This window comes from Octodon degus, unplaced genomic scaffold (genome assembly GCF_000260255.1).
Source record: "Octodon degus isolate 3935 unplaced genomic scaffold, OctDeg1.0 scaffold00056, whole genome shotgun sequence".
Classification (NCBI taxonomy): domain Eukaryota; kingdom Metazoa; phylum Chordata; class Mammalia; order Rodentia; family Octodontidae; genus Octodon; species Octodon degus.
Window position 1 is genome coordinate 8,251,604 of NW_004524632.1, and position 17,067 is coordinate 8,268,670.

General features: G+C 57.7%; 1 protein-coding gene across 2 annotated transcripts in view; it reads left to right on the plus strand.

Annotated features, from left to right (window-relative positions):
• The window catches only part of Mllt6 (MLLT6, PHD finger containing), a 39,009-nt gene extending 22,100 nt beyond the window's left edge, over positions 1-16,909 (plus strand). Inside the window, exons 6-21 of one of the 2 annotated variants that reach the window (XM_023717915.1) lie at positions 88-191; positions 276-369; positions 2,240-2,458; positions 2,960-3,058; positions 4,719-4,896; positions 5,646-6,260; positions 6,767-6,948; positions 7,051-7,159; positions 8,085-8,151; positions 8,268-8,413; positions 8,758-8,955; positions 9,045-9,133; positions 10,038-10,387; positions 10,754-10,844; positions 12,743-13,072; positions 13,612-16,909. In XM_023717915.1, coding sequence (XP_023573683.1) covers positions 88-191; positions 276-369; positions 2,240-2,458; positions 2,960-3,058; positions 4,719-4,896; positions 5,646-6,260; positions 6,767-6,948; positions 7,051-7,159; positions 8,085-8,151; positions 8,268-8,413; positions 8,758-8,955; positions 9,045-9,133; positions 10,038-10,387; positions 10,754-10,844; positions 12,743-13,072; positions 13,612-13,653 — 2,913 coding nt within the window. In that variant the 3' untranslated portion in view covers positions 13,654-16,909. The remainder of the gene's footprint in view (positions 1-87; positions 192-275; positions 370-2,239; positions 2,459-2,959; positions 3,059-4,718; positions 4,897-5,645; positions 6,261-6,766; positions 6,949-7,050; positions 7,160-8,084; positions 8,152-8,267; positions 8,414-8,757; positions 8,956-9,044; positions 9,134-10,037; positions 10,388-10,753; positions 10,845-12,742; positions 13,073-13,611) is intronic. The other variant, XM_023717916.1, reaches the window with a different exon arrangement.
• The last annotated feature ends 158 nt before the right edge of the window (positions 16,910-17,067 follow it).

Genomic DNA, 17,067 nt, shown 5'->3' on the forward strand with positions numbered 1-17,067 from the left:
AGTGTGCAATCAAGGGGGAGCCCTTTGGTCCCTCCACTGGCAGGACAGGGCTCCGGGAGGCAGGGATGCTCATACTGTGTCCTGCAGACCTGCTACATCTGCGAGGAGCAGGGCCGGGAAAGCAAGGCGGCCTCGGGGGCCTGCATGACCTGCAATCGCCACGGCTGCCGACAGGCCTTCCACGTCACCTGGTGAGAGCTGCCCCAGCCCCTGCACTGAGTGGACGTGTCAACCCTTGGCCGTTCCCTGACCGCCGTCACTTCTCCCTTGGTCAGCGCCCAGATGGCAGGTCTGTTGTGTGAAGAGGAGGTGCTGGAGGTGGACAATGTCAAGTACTGTGGCTACTGCAAGTACCACTTCAGCAAGATGGTGAGTGGCGGCGGTGGCAGCGGGGCAGGGCTGGGAGGGGGATGGATGGACCCAGACAGTGCTGGCCCAGAGGAGCCAGGGCGCCCAGCCTGCAGGGTTGAGCTCAGGCCTGGCCTGGTACAGCTTTTAAGTTGAGTGCAACTGGGAATAAGACCAAGAGACACCCCTTGTGTATGGAAGGCACCATCTGCCATGCCCTGGCCTCTGTACTAAATATTTGGTAGTGGTTTTGTTTGTTGAGACAGTGTAAACTGAGGCTCCCTGAGGTTCTGTAACTTATGGCACAGCTGCCAGCAGGCTTGGGGGGCCGGCAGTCTGCTGGGGTCAAGCAGCAGACAGGGAGGACAGGGAGACCTGGACACAAGAATGGCGTGGGCAGTCAGGGACAGGCGATGCTTGGGGTGGCTGGTGTGGGTGAGGGCTAGAGGGCTCTGTCCCTTGTCACACGTGCATGGTGGCAAGTGCAGGCTGCAGGAGCTGTGAAACTGCTACTAAGGCTCCCATCTACAGAAACTGCTGCTTTGGACTGGGTTTGTCATTTAGGAAGCTGGTCCTGGTGGTTGCTGGGAGGCAGAGGGGCTGAGGCAGGCAGGGTTACGACTGGGGCACTCCAGGTAGACTGGCGGGAGGACAGAGGGTAGAGGACCCAGGCGCTAGAGTCTGGGGAGTGCCAGTGCAGGGGACATCGGCACTCCTCGGACACCCTGGCTTCTGCGGGCTGCACCCTCACCCCGGTCCACCAATGGCTCCGTTGTATTCGTTCCTGTTGCTCGGGCATCAGGTAATAGCCCACTTTGTCACTGTGAGTGTCCACGAGTATATGGACACGGGGGTTTCAGGACTGGTGGTGCCTTGGGGTGAGGCGCAGAGCTGGACTGGGTTTGCAACAGGTTTGGGGAAGCTGATGAGATTCAGAGGATGGAGACAGGCTGAGCTGGAGCCCCCTGGTTTGCTTCCAGGACGGGGCAAAGGAGCCTCGGCAAGGGGGTGGCAGGGGAGTGACTTGGATGGGTGAGGCCTGCAGTGAGCCCCAGGGTTTGGCACCTGGGAGGGGGCTGGCAGCCTGAGAGCAGCAGCTGCAGGCCTGGGACTGGGCAGAAGGGAGCGCGTGAGTGTGGAGGGTGGGGCCGCAGGGACACAGCAGTGGATGCGCTATTTGGGTTTGTCATTTTGAGACAGCCTCCGGCTATAAAATGTAGGCAAACTTTGAACTTACTGGTCTCAAACTCAGAGCAGTGTTCCTGCCTCAGCCTCCTGAGGGCTGGGATGATGGGTGTGTGTCACTGTGTGGAGCAGGCTGTTTAGATTTTGTTACAATGGAGTAGCTTGTGGGTGGAGGGAAGGGATGATGGTGGGGTGATGGTAGGGTGATGTGTGGAGGGTCCTCGTACCCCTTCTGCCTGAGGGAGGCAGTCTGAAATAGGCTGTGGTTCAGCAGACCAGAATGAGCCAGAAGATTCTGAGGAGGGAGTAGGAATAAAAAGTGGGGCCTTGGACCAAGACGCCTCCTTGCCTCTTTGCCTCTTCCGGGTCTCAGTTTTCTCATGCTGGAAAAGGCAGTAGAGGAGCCAGGCACGGTAGTCATCTTAGCATTCAGGAGGCTGAGGCAGGAGGATCACCGTGAGTTTGAGGCTTGCTTGGGCTATACATAGCAAGACGCTGTCTGAAAACACCATCACCCAAAAAATAAAACAAATAAGAAACTAGGCAGCAGAGAGGCTGTAGGACTTGAGGCTCTTGGTGGGCAGAGCTTTGTGGCTGTGAGGTCTGGGCTGGGCAAATGGGGACCCTTTAGGATCAGGGTCTTCAGGCATCTTTCTGTAAGGCAGTGAGAGGAGGAGTGGGCAGATGCTTCCAAATCTCTCCCCAGAAGACATCCAGGCACAGTGGCGGCGGAGGAACAGGAGCAGGAGGCAGCGGTGGCGGTGGAGGTGGCAGCAGTAGCAGCACTGGTGGTGGTGGCGGCAGCAGTGGCGGTGGCACAGGGGGAGGTGGCAGTGGTTTCGTCCCTGGCAGGAGGAGCCGGTCAGCCTCACCCTCTAGCCAGCAGGAGAAGCACGCTGCCCACCACGAGCGAGGCCAAAAGAAGGTGAGGCCTCCCCACTGGCATGGGGGACAGCTCTTTCGTGCACGCGCACCCTGATTCTCTTGAGGGCCCCTCAGTACACCCTGCCCTGGAACCAGTCCCTTCTCTCCTGTGGTCATTGTGGGGCAAGAAGGGGCAAGGAAGTAGAATCTGAAGGTCCAGAAGGGGTCATGAGACCAGCTGCCCTGAGCTCTGTCGCCCCTGCCAGCAGTGTCCCTAGGCCACAGACTGTGGTCCTGTAAATGTGCCTGCTACGCATCCCAGTGCACAGCCCAGTCCCACCTGGACACCCTTGCAGGTGCGGGCTCTGGGTCCTGGCTGATAATGGGATAGACTATTTTTAGCAGGCAGGGAGGATGAGAGGAAAGGCCCTGGGCTCTCGGAGGAGCTTGGTAAGCTGCTCCCGTCCGGCTAGAGTCCCCAACCCTCCTTGGCAGGACATGGTTCTTGCTGCCATGTGTCATGTGCCTGTGTATCAGTGCCTGGTCATCCCTCGCTTCCCAGAGTCGAAAGGACAAAGAACGCCTTAAACAGAAGCACAAGAAGCGGCCTGAGTCCCCTGCCAGCATCCTGACTCCACCTGTGGTCCCAGCTGCTGACAAGGTACTGGGGGGGGGGGCAGGCTGTGCAGGGAGGGGGTTCATTCCTCCCTCCCCACCCCTGTCCAACATACACCTACATCTACCTCTGTCCTGAGGCTGCTATACTGAGCTCTGCTTGCAGAGTAGGCCCAGCCTTCCAGGGAGAGAAAGGAGACACTCCAAGCCCCATACCCAACCCAGATCCCACCAGGAGTGCTGGCTGGGTGGCAGGACAGGCCCATGGGCAACACCCTGGCACCCACCCAGCAGGGCCTGGCTGTCCTCAGCCAGGGAGCTGCTACTCCAAGTCAGTGTGGCTGCCTGTGGGCCTGCAGAAACTGCTTTCTCCTACCCTGCCTGTCACCCCTGTCACCTCCACTGCCAGGACGCTTGGCAGAGCTCAGGGCACCCTAGCTGAGGTGCAGCTCTCAGGTTTCCAGGGTGACGTTGCTGTGGCAACTACCCCAGTCACCTTTCTCTGCCCTGCTTGCTCCCAGGGTTCACCTGGGAAAGTGTGTCCCTTGTGCCCTTGGCCTTTCTGTGGGCCTGGGGGTTCCCAGGGACCCCCAGCCGCACCCTGAGATCTGTCCCATCCCCCGCCCATAACATGCACCCACCCTCCCCCAGCCCACTGCTCCCCGCTCTGTACCACATCTGGCTGCCTTCAGAACTCCAGCTGCTGAAAAGAACAAAGGGGAAGACAGGGACCAGGGCTACGCCTGCGCTGGGAGGGGCGGTAAAGGGCCCTGGCTCCTGGCCATCTTCCAGAAGGGAAGGGGGTGCATAGGGAGGGCCTTAGCTAATCCCAAGCTGACCCTTGACATGGGTATTCCATGAACCCGGCAACTGAGTGGAGAAAGCCAGGGGTCAAGGGTTCAGTAGTTGGCTTCAGAGCACGTGGTAAGCAAGGGGTGCTAAGGCTTGAGTGTGGGCATCTGCCTAAGGCCTGTGTGCGTGCCCCATGAAGTACTGTCTGCTGGGCATTGAGCAGACTGTGCGCTGCCCAAGTTCATGGACTTCTCCTGGGAGGATGCTGAGCTTAACTGTGCACCTCGGCATGGCCAGCTCCGGCCTGCCCTGTCCAGGTACCCAGACACCAGGATGGACAGCGCAGTGCAGTGTGTAGTGGAGCAGCCAGGGGTGGTGGCACACACTTGGAATGTGAGTGTCTTGGGAGGCTGATGCGGGAGTGTTGCAAGTTCGAGGCTAGCCTGTGGCAGTTCAGCAAAGCCTTGTTCAAGTAATAAAACCTGGGATATTCTCGGTGTGGAGGTGCTGGACTGCAATCCCTGCTCTCGACGCTGTGGCAGAGATTGCCTAAGTTCAAGACCAGTCTGGCCTGCATAGTGAGAGCCTGTCAGAAAAAGGAGGAGGCTGGGATGCCTCATGGTGGAGCCCTTACCTGGCAAGCACAAGGCCCCAGGTTATGTGGACCACTAAAAAAAGGGCAAGAGACTGTTCACCCTGGGCAGTCAGGGAGGCTTCACAGGTGTGAGGATTCTGGGCTCATTGTTTGATTTTGTGGGGTTTTTGAGACAGGGTCTCGGCACGTAGCCCATGCTGGCCGTGGACTCCTGGCAGTCCTCTTGCCCGAGCCTTGCATGGATGATAGCCAAGCGTGCATTTATGCTCCTCGAAACAGCTTTCCCTGTGTCTGCCTCTTGCTCTTCCTCCTCCGGCAGGTCTCTTCCTCCCACCATGAAGCCGGCACTCAGGAGACCTCGGAGAGCAGCAGGGACTCGAAGGGAAAAAAGTCTTCCAGCCACAGCCCGAGTCACAAGGGCAAGAAGCCGAGCTGCAGCGGGAAGGGTGGGAGCAGCTATGCCGGAGCCTCCTCTGGAGGGCCCTTCCAGCCTTCAGGTGAGGGTGCCCTCCCAGGGAGGCCGCTGCACGCCTCGCCCTGGCTCTCCTAGCAAGAGCTTGGTGTGGGGATTCGCGTCTCATTTGCTTTTATTTATTTACTTAGGCTCTCTGAGTCAGGGTATAATTCTAGTGGAGGTGGGCCTTGAATGCCCCAGTAGCCAAGCCTGTCCTTGAACTTGCCACCACCCTTCTGCCACAGCCTCCTGAAAACTAGGATGATGGGTGCACCCTAGGCCTGCCCTGCATCTCACTTGCTTTTGCTAACCAGTGCAGGAGAAAGGGGACATCGCCAGCCAGGGCCTCTTCTCTGGCCACCCCTCCCACCTGGCCCCTTGGACCTGAAACTCGGGACCATGTTCATTGTCCACTACCTGTGTGCTGTAGGGACCATTGAAGACACTGCCATTAGTGTTGGTTCCTCTGTCTACAGTCAGCCAGTGGGGTCCGCGGGGTGGGAGTTTCCTTCCTTTGTTTTGAGACAAAGTTTTATGATGTAGCCCAGACTGGCGATGATAAACACAAGGGGATCCTCCTGCCTCAGCCTCCCCAGTACTGGGATTACAGGCATGGGCTGCCACGCCAAGCTTTATCTTCCACTTGTTATGGGTGGGCAAGCTGGACACGGGTCCTCATCCCAGGACCATGGAGCTGGGCTGGGGAGCCTGCTCCCCACTCACCCAGAGCATATGGCTGTGAGAGGAAGGGGGGACCTACGCCAGGCCTGATCGCCTTTCCTTTGCACATAGGCTCCTCCCTGCAGAGCTCCCCTGACTTCTCCACCTTCCCCAAGCTGGAGCATTCGGAGGAGGACAAGTACTCCAAGCCCTCGGCCCCCACCCTGTCGGCCCCGCCCTCACCCTCGGCCCCAGAGCCCCCCAAGGCTGACCTCTTCGAGCAGAAGGTGGTCTTCTCTGGCTTTGGGCCCATCATGCGCTTCTCCACTTCTGCCTCCAGCTCGGGCCGGGCCCGGGACCCATCCCCTGGGGACTATAAGTCTCCCCACATTTCAGGGTCTGGGGCATCAGCCAGCACCCACAAGCGGATGCCCTCCCTGAGTGCCACCCCTGTGCCAGCGGAGGAGCCCCTGGAGCCAGGGCTGAAGGAGAAGAAGCACAAGGCCAACAAGAAGAGCCGGCATGGACCAGGCCGGCCTAAGGGCAGCCGGAACAAGGAGGGTGCAGGGCCCCCAGCTGTCCCCACCCTACCTGCCCCCCAACTGGCTGGCTTCACCGCCACCGCTGCCTCCCCCTTTTCTGGGGGATCCCTGGTGAGCTCCGGCCTGGGGGGCCTGGCCTCCCGCACCTTTGGACCTTCAGGGAGCTTACCCAGCCTGAGCCTGGAGTCCCCCCTGATGGGCGCAGGTTAGTGCCTCTGAGGGTGGGGCAGGGACAGAAGCATAAACATGCAATCAGATGGCGCTAGAAACTGCTTCAAAGGCTGGGGTTGGTAAGGCACACCTGTAATCCTAGCACTGTAGGAGGCTGAGGCAGGAGGGTTGCAAATTCTAGGCCCTGTCTCAAAATAATAAAGGGGGATGGAGATGTAGCTCAGCACGAAGGCCCCAGGTTCAGTCCCAGTACTGCAAAAGGAGGAAGAGAAGCAAGCTTGCTTCAAAGAGAGGATGGAGATGACAGTCACCTCAACACATGCCCGTATGCTAGTCACCTGTACAGTTGCCCTGGGAGGCGGCACTGGTTACAGAAGGGACCAGCACTGGGGGCCAAGACAGACTAGTACACAGGTACCTCATGCCATGCCACCCCAGCAAGAGGCCCATTAGGTATGTGGCCAGGTCCTTAGGTGTCGCAGCCGTCCCAGCCCCTGAACAAGGAGGTGACGGCTTCCTCTGCTCTCCTCGTGCCTGCAGGCATCTACACCAGTAATAAGGACCCCATCTCCCACGGTGGCAGCATGCTGCGGGCTGTGTGCAGCACCCCCCTCTCCTCCAGCCTGCTGGGGCCCCCGGGCACATCTGCCTTGCCCCGGCTCAGCCGCTCCCCTTACACCAGCACCCTCCCCTCCTCCTCAGCAGCTATCTCCACCACTCAGGTGAGGCCCCACTCTTCCTCCACCTTCCCCTTCTCGGGCATGGCTGCACTGTGACCAGAATGCCCCACCCCAGAAACAGCTGTGCCCTGGACCCCTTCTCAGGTGTTCCCCCTGGCCGGCTCTACCTTCAGCCTCCCCTCTACCCACATCTTCGGGACCTCGGTGGGCGCTGTGAACCCGCTGCTCACCCCGGCTGAGAGCAGCCACCCAGGTAGGAGTCTGGACCCTGCTGTCCTCTCCTCCCCAGGCCTTAGCACTGAGGGGGATCGCTGGCCGCCCCCTGCCCCTGGCCAGCGCCCACCGGATATAGGAAAGAAAGGAAACAAAACCTAACAAGACAAAGTTGGGTACCCCGGGCAGGAGCACCCCAAGTTCAAGGCTAGCAGGGCATGTGTGGAGGGAGCACTGTCAGTAAACTTAAAGCCTGGGGGTGCAGCCGCCATCTTTGAGACCCTGGGTTCCAAAACTAAAACAGGACCAGCACAGAATTACTACTGCGTGTTGGAGGAGTAGGCAGAGGTGGTAACACGTGTCATCTCAGCAGTCCAGAAGGCTGAGGCTGGAGGATCTAAGTTCAAACCTTGCCGGGGCAACTCGGGAAGACCCTGTCTCTATTAAGAAGGGTGGTGGTGCTAAGGATGCACCTGGTTCAGTTCCCAGTAACAGTGGGAGAGGGGCATTGTGGTTTTGAGATCTGAAACTGGGAGTAGGGTTCTGTGGCTCAACAGTTTTACCTTCCTCAGGACTTTATGGATATAAAGTCATGCTAATTACGATAATACTAGTTATTAAAGGCTGGTGCTTGCCAGCCAAACCCTCCGGATAAACACAACGTTATTCCCATATTTCGGTCCTAATAGCAATCACCTTAGATTACACAAGGTAGTGTCAGGTTACAGCTCAGTCCAGGTTGGTGTCTACTTCAAATCCCAGGACTGTAACTCTGAACCTGGGAGGCGAATCCGAGCCTCAAAAGGCAGGGTTTCCAATCCCTGCTTCCCGAACCTCACCACTGGGATTAGGTGTCGGGGGAGAAGGGTCTGCGCTGAGGTCCCCGCATCCACCGCCCAGGCTGGGACCCTGTAGCAGGAGGACCCTTTCCTCGCTGACGCCCTGCTCTCCCTTCTCTTTCTAAGAGCCAGACCTGGAGGACTGCAGCTTCCGATGTCGGGGGACATCCCCCCAGGAGAGTCTGTCTTCCATGTGAGGGAGGGGGCTGCGGCTGGGGGATGGGGTGGGGACTTACTGGAACCCCCGAGGGCGAGGGGGCCTGCCTTGGGGCGAGAGGTGCCTGAACCAGCCTTCGCTCCCGGACTTAGGTCCCCCATCAGCAGCCTCCCTGCACTCTTCGACCAGACCGCCTCTGCACCCTGCGGTAGCGTCCACTTAGATACGCCAGCCCCGGGGACGACTAACATGGAGCAGCTGCTGGAAAAACAGGGCGACGGCGAGGCCGGTGTCAACAGTGAGAAGGGTGGCGCCAGGCGGGGTGTGGGCAGGAGACTTGCCCTCGGCTGGGTCCCTTTCCCTCCCAACGTCTTCCTGGCCGGGAGACTTTTGTCTGCGCCTCCTCTCCCTTCTGCTGCGGAGCGCCAGGCCCCGCCCCGGGTTCGCACACCTGTGGCCTCCCTGCTTTTGACTGGTGCAGCATCCCAGAATCCCCACCCTTGTAGGTCCACCCAGAGAGTAGGCCACGCCCTCAGTCCACCATTGGGTGATCCATGACCACGCCCCTCGGGCCCGGGGGGGGGGGTCCTGTCCAGGCCCCGCCTCCCAGGCCCTCAGCTGACTCGCCCGATCCCTCCGCAGTCGTGGAGATGCTGAAGGCACTGCACGCACTGCAGAAGGAAAACCAGCGGCTGCAGGAGCAGATCCTGAGCCTCACGGCCAAGAAGGAGCGGTTGCAGATTCTCAACGTGCAGCTCTCCGTGCCCTTCCCCGCCCTGCCTGCTGCCCTGCCTGCCGCCAATGGCCCTATAGCTGGGCCCTACGGTCTGCTCCCCCAAGGTGAGGGGCCCCTCCGGGCCCAGAAGTCGGAGTCCCTAGCTGGCAGCTGACACGGGTCCCTTCCAGCTGTGACCTCCCTTCTCCCTCAGCCAGCAGTAGTGACTCCCTGAGCACCAGCAAGAGCCCTACGGGCAAGAACAGCCTTGGCCTGGACCACTCGCTGTCCACATCTTCAGAGGTGGGCGCCATGGGAACAGGCCGGGGAGAGGGGGAGACTGCGGGTCCCTGTCCCGTCTCTACCCTGCGCTTGTTGGAGCCTGGGCAGCAAAGTGATTGGTTCATCCGTTCATCTCTTTATGAGGTCCTGCTCTGCACCAGCACAGGCTGGGTACCCCACAGTAGCACCAACATGGGCATTCTGAAGATGGGTTATGCCAACAGCCAGGGCTAATGGGACAGTAAACTCAGGGCCGTGAGGGAGCGGGGAAGGATCCTCTCCTCGTGGGCTGGCTAGGGAGCCCTGGGAGAAGTGTTCTGAAGGGGTTATTATAGTGCCTCACACGAAGTAATCCTTGCATAATTGGTAGTGGTTGGAATAGCAGTTGCTATTGTTATGTTGTGGTTATTATTGGACTCCAACGAACTGGGCTCTTGTTCTCTCGCTGTCATTTACCAACCGGGACTGAAGCAATCATAATCATAACAATAACTAACATTAATTGCCCACTTGTTCCCCGTTGTGCCTATTGGTCTGCACAACGATGCCACAGAATTAGAACTACTGTTACCCTCAGTCAGGAGTGTGTGAACTAAGTTGAATCTCCGGCCACCAAGGCCCTGCAGCATAGACAGCCTTGCAGTCCAGCCTGGGCGTTCAGCTCATCATAAAATACGAGTTGTGACTGGGAGCTGCTCAGGGCAAGCCCTGACTTCTGGGTCAAAGTTGGGGTGATAGGTGCTGAATCCCCAGGAAGTGGGCAGTAACAAGGTTTTTGGAGAAGATTTGAATTGGATTCTTAGCCTTTCTTCTTGGCCTGGCTTTTTCACTGGGGTGCTTTGGGCTGCAGTGGGGTAGGGTGGGGTGCTCTGGTGGGTGCCAGGCAGGTGACACTGGTCCTCTGACCCTGCTCCCCTCCCCCCAGGACCCACACTCAGGCTGCCCGAGCCGCAGCAGCTCGTCGCTGTCCTTCCACAGCACGCCCCCACCACTGCCACTGCTCCAGCAGAGCCCGGCCACCCTGCCTTTGGCCCTGCCTGGAGGCCCTGCGCCACTCCCACCCCAGCCGCAGAACGGGCTTGGCCGGGGACCTGGGCCAGCAGGGCTGGGGGCCGTGCCTGTGGCTGAGGGGCTGCTGGGAGGGCTGGCTGGCAGCGGGGGCCTGCCCCTCAATGGGCTCCTGGGGGGGCTGAATGGGGCTGCCGCCCCCAACCCTGCAGGCTTGAGCCAGGCTGGTGGGACTCCCACGCTGCAGTTGCCAGGCTGTCTAAACAGGTGAGGGGGTGCTCTCAGCCCTGGGAGGTCATGAGAGGCTTAGGAGGGTCTGCCAAGCTATCATTCTCAGAAAGGAGAATGTCCACTGGCCCCAAAAGGGATGGCCCTAGTGTCCTGCTGGCCTCTGCAGACCCTAGACAGGCACTCCTCTGCCTTAGAAGCCCCACTTAGGTCTTTCTCCTGGGGCAGCTCCCTCTTCCTATGCCTTACCTGCCCTTTACCTCGATATGTTCCTCTGCTACCTCTGAGCTCTGGCCTCCAAACTGCACCTTCTGCCTCTCATCCTGTCCGCGGGAATATGGGAACCTGTAGGGTGGGAGGTGTGTACCCTGGCCTTCCCAACCAGGCCTGTCTGTCCCCCATCAGCCTCACGGAGCAGCAGAGACACCTCCTTCAGCAGCAAGATCAGCAGCTCCAGCAGCTCCAGCAGCTCCTGGCCTCCCCACAGCTGACCCCGGTACCACGCCCCTCCCCCACACAGCTAGATCTGGGCCAGCCCGGTGGGGGTGTCCAGACTGGGCAGGGATGGAGCCTGGGGCAGCGGGCAGAGAAGGGGCAAGGGGTGAGGCCATGCCAGGCATTCCCTGGCCACTAGGAAGAGGGTACTACCAGGACCCCAGATTCCACCTCAGGGAAGCTGAGCACTGGAATCCTGCCAGTACATCACGGAAATCCCAGGGTTTCTGGGGAAAGGTACCACGACATATGATGCCACCCCAGCCAGAGCAAGTTCTTGAGCTCTTTTAAATTTCACTCCAAAACAGGGGACTTTGCTCTTTAAAAGCAGGTGAGAGGAAAGGAAAATTGGGCATGGTGGAGACATGGGCACATGCCTGCAGTCCCAGCACTGTACGGGACTGAAGCAGGAGGATCATAGATTCCAGACTGGTCTAGGCAATTTTTTTTTTTTTTTTTTAAGATGAGGTCTTACTAAGTGGTTCAGGCTAGTCTCACTTGCAACAGTTCTCTCGCCTTAGCTTCCTGAGTGCTGAGATTAGAGGCATGTGCCACCATGCCTGGTGCCTAGGCAACTTACTGACCTGGCAAGACACTGTCCCATGTCAATGCTGGGAGTGTTGCTCAGTGACCGTGTTTGATTACATATATGAAGCTCTGTATTTAATCTCTAGAACCACAGAAAGTAAGAATGAGAGGGTAGGGGCCAGGGAGATGGCTTAGTGGAATAAGCGCTTCCCTGTTAAGTGCAAGGGCCTCAGTTCAATCCCTGGTTCTGCAAAAAAAAAAAAAAGATGAGAGGGTGAAAAAATATAAGCTAGCATTTTCATGTAAAGAATGCGAAAAAAGACCAAAAAGTAGTTTAAGATTACTAAGCACGGCGACCGGAGTTCAAGCTGGCCCCGCCCCCAGGCTCACTGAGCCTTCGACAGAATCTGGGCATGATGGCGCGCACCTAGAATTCCAGCGCTGGGAAGGCTGAAAACAGGAGGATCACTGTGAGTCCAGGCTGTGTAGTGAGACCTTGGACCAAATACTTAAAACAAAAACAGCTTATTACTTACAGAGTCAGAGTATAACAAGAATAGGAAGATTTTTGTGAGATAAACGATCCGTTATTTTGACCTTAGGAACACAGAATGCTATAGTCACTTGAAAGTAAAATGAGTTTTCGTAATAAAAGGATGAGGAATTGAAAACTAGTGTCAGCTGGGCATGGTGGCCCACACCTGCAGCCCCAGCACTGCATGCTGAGGTGGCAGGATTGCTCCGCCTCAAAAAAGAAGAAAAAAAATGAATGTTTTTCAACTTGCATTGTATCACCTTTGGAGCATTTGTAGTTGTTACAGCCACAGAGACTGTTTAGTGGGCTGCGGATGGCACAGCCCTGCATGGCCAGCAGTCTGCAGCTGACAGATGCAGGCTGGGCAGCCGTCTTCTTTTCTTTCGTGGGTGTGGGTGTGGGGTGTGTTTTTTGTTTTATTTTTATTTATTCCTGCCTTTTTTGAGACAGGATTTTGCTAGGCAGTTTAGGCTGGCATTGAATTCGCACAGTCTGTCTCAGCCTCCTGAGCGCTGGGATTACAGGTGTGTACCACCAGGCCTGGCTCTTACGGTTCTTGGAGCTAGGGTCTTGCTGTGCGGTTTAGGTTGCCCTTGAACTTGCTGTTGTCAAGGTTGACGTGGACATCTGTCTCCTGCCTCAGCCTCCTAGCTCATGGGATCACAGGCGCATGGCACTGTGTTTGTTTTTCTTGTCCAGATGGGGAGACTAAGGCCTAAAGTGGGATTTGAGAGACAGAAGCCTGATGCCTGCCCTTTCTGTGTGACTCCAGGGCTGTGGGCAGGGCAGGCTGGCAGTGCAGGGAGGGTCTGTAAGGAGCAGTTGGTCCCTTGCAGGAGCACCAGACTGTTGTCTACCAGATGATCCAGCAGGTGCAGCAGAAGCGGGAGCTGCAGAGGCTGCAGATGGCTGGGGGCTCTCAGCTGCCCATGGCCGGCTTGCTGGCTGGAAGCTCTACCCCACTGCTCTCGGCTGCATCTGCACCAGCCCTGCTGCCCGCCGGAGCCCTGGTGGCCCCCTCACTGGGCAGCAACACGAGTCTCATGGCTGCGGCAGCGGCAGCTGCAGCCGTGGCAGCAGCAGGGGGACCCCCAGTGCTCACTGCCCAGACCAACCCCTTCCTGAGCCTGTCGGGGACAGACAGCGGCAGCGGCCCCAAAGGAGGGGTGAGTAGGGGCTCCAGGGCCTTTCCAGCTGCCTGCAATGGGAGGTACAGGGATGGATGGTCAGGACGCCTAGTGCAGAGCCAGGAAGGAGGCACTGTGGGCAGGGCTGGTGGGAAAAGGACGAATTAGAAAATAGCCTTCCACCAGATGTGGCAGTGCACACCTGGAATCCCGGCACTGGGAGGCTGAGGCAGGAGGAGTGCTACAAATAGGAAGCCAGTCTGGGCTACATAGTGAGTCCAAGGCCAGCTTGGACTATTTAGGGAGACCCATTTCAAGAAACAAAAACAGCATCAAGCAAGAAAATGAACAAGTCTTCCTCTAGGGTGACCAGTTAGGAAGAGATGGCTATCTGGGGCCCAGAAGGAAAGGGCCACAGAGCTGGCACTGGACGCTGCCCTTGGCTGCCATGTGCTTGCATCTTACCACCCCCGCAGGGCCTGGTGTGCCTCACTTGAGCCACACCAGAGGTGCCAGCCTCCTTCCCTTCTGCACCCAGGAAGCTCCCAAGGCCCCAGCCTCCCTTCCTGTCTTTACAGACTGCTGACAAAGGAGCCTCAGCCAACCAGGAGAAAGGCTAAGCCCACTCTGCCCTTCCTGAGCCCTGCGTGGAGGGGACACGTCCTGGCTGGAGGGCTCTGCGCCTGGAGCAGGCAGCAGGGCCCAGACACTGGCAAGCCTGGCACAGAGCCCATGCAGAGGCCCTGGGCACTAGGGAAGTGCGGTGCCGCAGACCAGGGCTGGGAGGGTGCCTGGCACCTGCGCTGCCCTGCCACAGGGAGAGGCTTCGCAGGGGGGAGCTTGGGGCACCTACAGAACAGCACGCATGGGAGGGGGTTGGACCCACCATGTAAAACAGATCAGCACTTGAACTCGGGAGAAGGGAAGGGGCGGCCTTGGGCCTGGCCCCATGTGGAAATCTGGGGAAGAAGGGGCCCCCCCATTTGGTTTCTTCCACACCCGGGCAGGTGGCAAAAGGGTCCCTTCGACTGTTTCTCACTGTCCCTTTCCCCACCCAGGGTCATAAGCTGAGCTTGTAAAAGCCCACAGACATGGGGGCTGAGGAAGGGCAGGACATCGGTGTCAGCCCAGGCCTCCAGCACCCGGGGGCCCCACGATGGGCGGGGAGCGCTGGCTGCCCTCGGCACCCCCCCTTGTTTGCACTATTGGCTTGAGGTGTGCCGAGGCTAGGGAGAGGCGTGAGTGTGCGTGTGCGTGTGTGGGTGTGTGGCGTCGTCCTCGGTCTTCCTTCTCTGGACCTGGCAGCTGAGGGCAGGGATTGGCTTTGTCTGTGCCCCCCCACCTCGCACTCGTGATCTCTTTCTCAGCGTAGAGGACAGGGAAACCCAGAAGTGCACCCTGGTACCGGAGCACAGGGTTTGGAATCAGTGACAGCCTGCTTTCCCTCCCTTGCGCCCTGTCTGCCCCCTTCTTCCTTGGGTGAGGGGGGCCTTTGGGCTTGGGGGAGAGGACAACAAGGTCAAGTGCCACTTCTTTTAGCAAAAGTCCTGCTTCCAGAATTGGCCAGCCTGCCTTCCACCCATGCCGATCATGAAGCCACTAAACTGACCTAGCAGGTGTCCCCTCACCCCTTGGCTGTGTCTGGGTGCACCAGGCAGTGCTCTTCGGGGGGGGGGGCCCTTCTGCCAGGGCCTCTGGCAGGCAGGTGGGGTCCGGTGGGGAGCTGTTCAGTTGCACTGGGGTGGATGCCCCGCCAGTCCGTCCCTCTGTCTGTCCGTCCAGCTTGCATGTGTGCATAACTGTGTGTTTCTGCTTGGGGTTTTGTTGGATTTTTTTTTTTTTTGGTTGTTTTTTTGTTTTGTTTTGTTTTTTAATAAAGAAAAAGAAGATGTGTATATTTTTGGCAACAACAGAAATGTAGTGCAGATATATTTTTGCCTGTGCTGCTCAACTTTTTTTTTCCTGATACGGAAAATATTAATATTCCTGTTGATAAGACTTTGTAAGATGTTAGCGCGCTAACGGACAGGGTGGGTGGGAATCCTTCCGAGGCGATTTCTTAGGCACTTGCAAGGGCTTGGGCGGGGGAAGGGCCAGTTGTGATGACCTCGAAATACTCATTTTTTAAATTAAATGCGAAATATCAGTTAAGACATTAGAACCGAGCATTTATCCATCTTAGTCCATTCTGCTCTTCAACTCCCTGACCCCAAGCCACCATAAAATAAAATGACCTTCAGAGGTTCTTAGAAGAGTTGCTCCTTTCCACCCTGCCCTTACCTATGGATGAGGCTACTTTGTCCCTCATCCTGGTAAAAGGGATGGGGGCACCCAGGCTGTGGCATGAAGGCAGGGAATGGTGTAGTGCACTGGAACCAAGACACCCCTAGCACGTCCCACCCGTCCCACCCATCCCAACCCCAGTTACCGCCATCTCTGCCTCAGTCCCCAGAGTTTCCCAAGTCCTTTGTGTAACCCCACACACACAGGGAGGGAGGCCAGGCTTGTGGACATGGGACACAGGCCAGCTAGGAGCCCACTAGAAAAGCTATGAAGACCCTTGGGAGGGACAGGACACAGATGTAAGTGGCTGTAAGGCCTTTACTCTCTCCCAGCCCCAGTCCAGCTTCTGACAACTTGGCTGGAGGTGGGGTAGGGTGGGGTGCAGATTTGTGGTGCTGACTGGGGGAGGGGAAGGATGTGGTTTACAGAGCAGAGCGGAAGTGGCGCCTGCAAATCTTGGCTAGAGCTTTTGTGTGCCACCCCCCCCCAAGCAGGGAGATGTGAGTGGGTGTGGGAGCCAGGTCCCTGCTGGCCCAGGGGTCCTACCTGGGGGTGGGGCATGTTAGCTGGCCTTGGCTTCCCTGGTGACAGCTGCAAGCGCAGATGGGTAGAGGCCCCTGCTGAGCCAGGATCTGGCCACCTGGTCTTCAGCTCTCCTGCAGGCTGTCTGCACGTACGTGTGTGTGCACATGTGTGCTTGTGTGTGTGAGAGAGAGAGACACGTGGGCTGTGCCTAGGTTGGAGTCTGTTTTGTCTTAGTTCTGAGCTGACAGGTCCTCTTCACAGAAAATGACACTTCAAGGGGTGCCTTTAAAATTTGTCCTATTTGTGGGTTTTAGGCCCTGGGGCCTCCTGCTCCTTCATGGAGTTCCTGACAATGAGCTTGGTGAGGGAACCCCTGTTCTTTCCTCTACTGACACCTAGGGAAATGGTCACCCCGGTTTTAAAAGAGCACAGACTAACCAGACAGGTGTATAAGCCGGGGTCAGCTCTGAGGAATGACTTTAAGTCCCTGTCCTAGACTGGAAATGCTGGGCAGGTTTGCCAAGACCCAGGCTCCCCTGTGAGCTAGCAGCGTCTTCCTGATATGTAGTGGGCCAGAGTGAGGGGTGGCAGCTTGTTCCCCCTTTATCCTGGGAGAAGGGTGGGCTTTCTACTGAAGTTGGAGGAAGATGGGGCCAGGCAGCCCTACCTACTCCCAGCCACCTGAAAACCCATCCGCTCTGACCAGGCTGCTTTGCCTGGCTGTGGAGTTGGTGTAGTACCCATTGTTGTCCACTGCCCATCTTCCAGCCCAGAGTGGTAGTGGGGTAGTGGGACCGCAGACCTGGCCTCCCCTTTGGTCCCAGCCTGTTTAGCAGACCCTTCCCCGGGGGTAGGGAGGGGAAGCCTCAGTTTGCAAGCCCAGGGGCCCCTTTCTTGTTCTTTCTAAAGCCTCCTTTATATCTTCAGCCCAAAAGGCAATGTCCCCACCCGAACCTCCAAGCCCAGAATTGTGCATAACCTGGATCTTGTATCTTTGTATAACGGATGTTATTTGTACGAAGGGCAGTTCGTAAACAGCACTTGTTCTTTTAATAAAAGACTGTTTTACAAAAAAAAAAAAAAAAAATTCCAAAGAGAGACCCTGCTTTGTCTGGCTTTACTAAAGGGAAAGGGAGGCGGCCTGCCCAGGGAAGGCGGGGTGTGGTCTGTGAACCTTCTGCACCGAGAAGAGCAGTCCGCCGCCTGTGCGTCGGCTGATGCCCGCT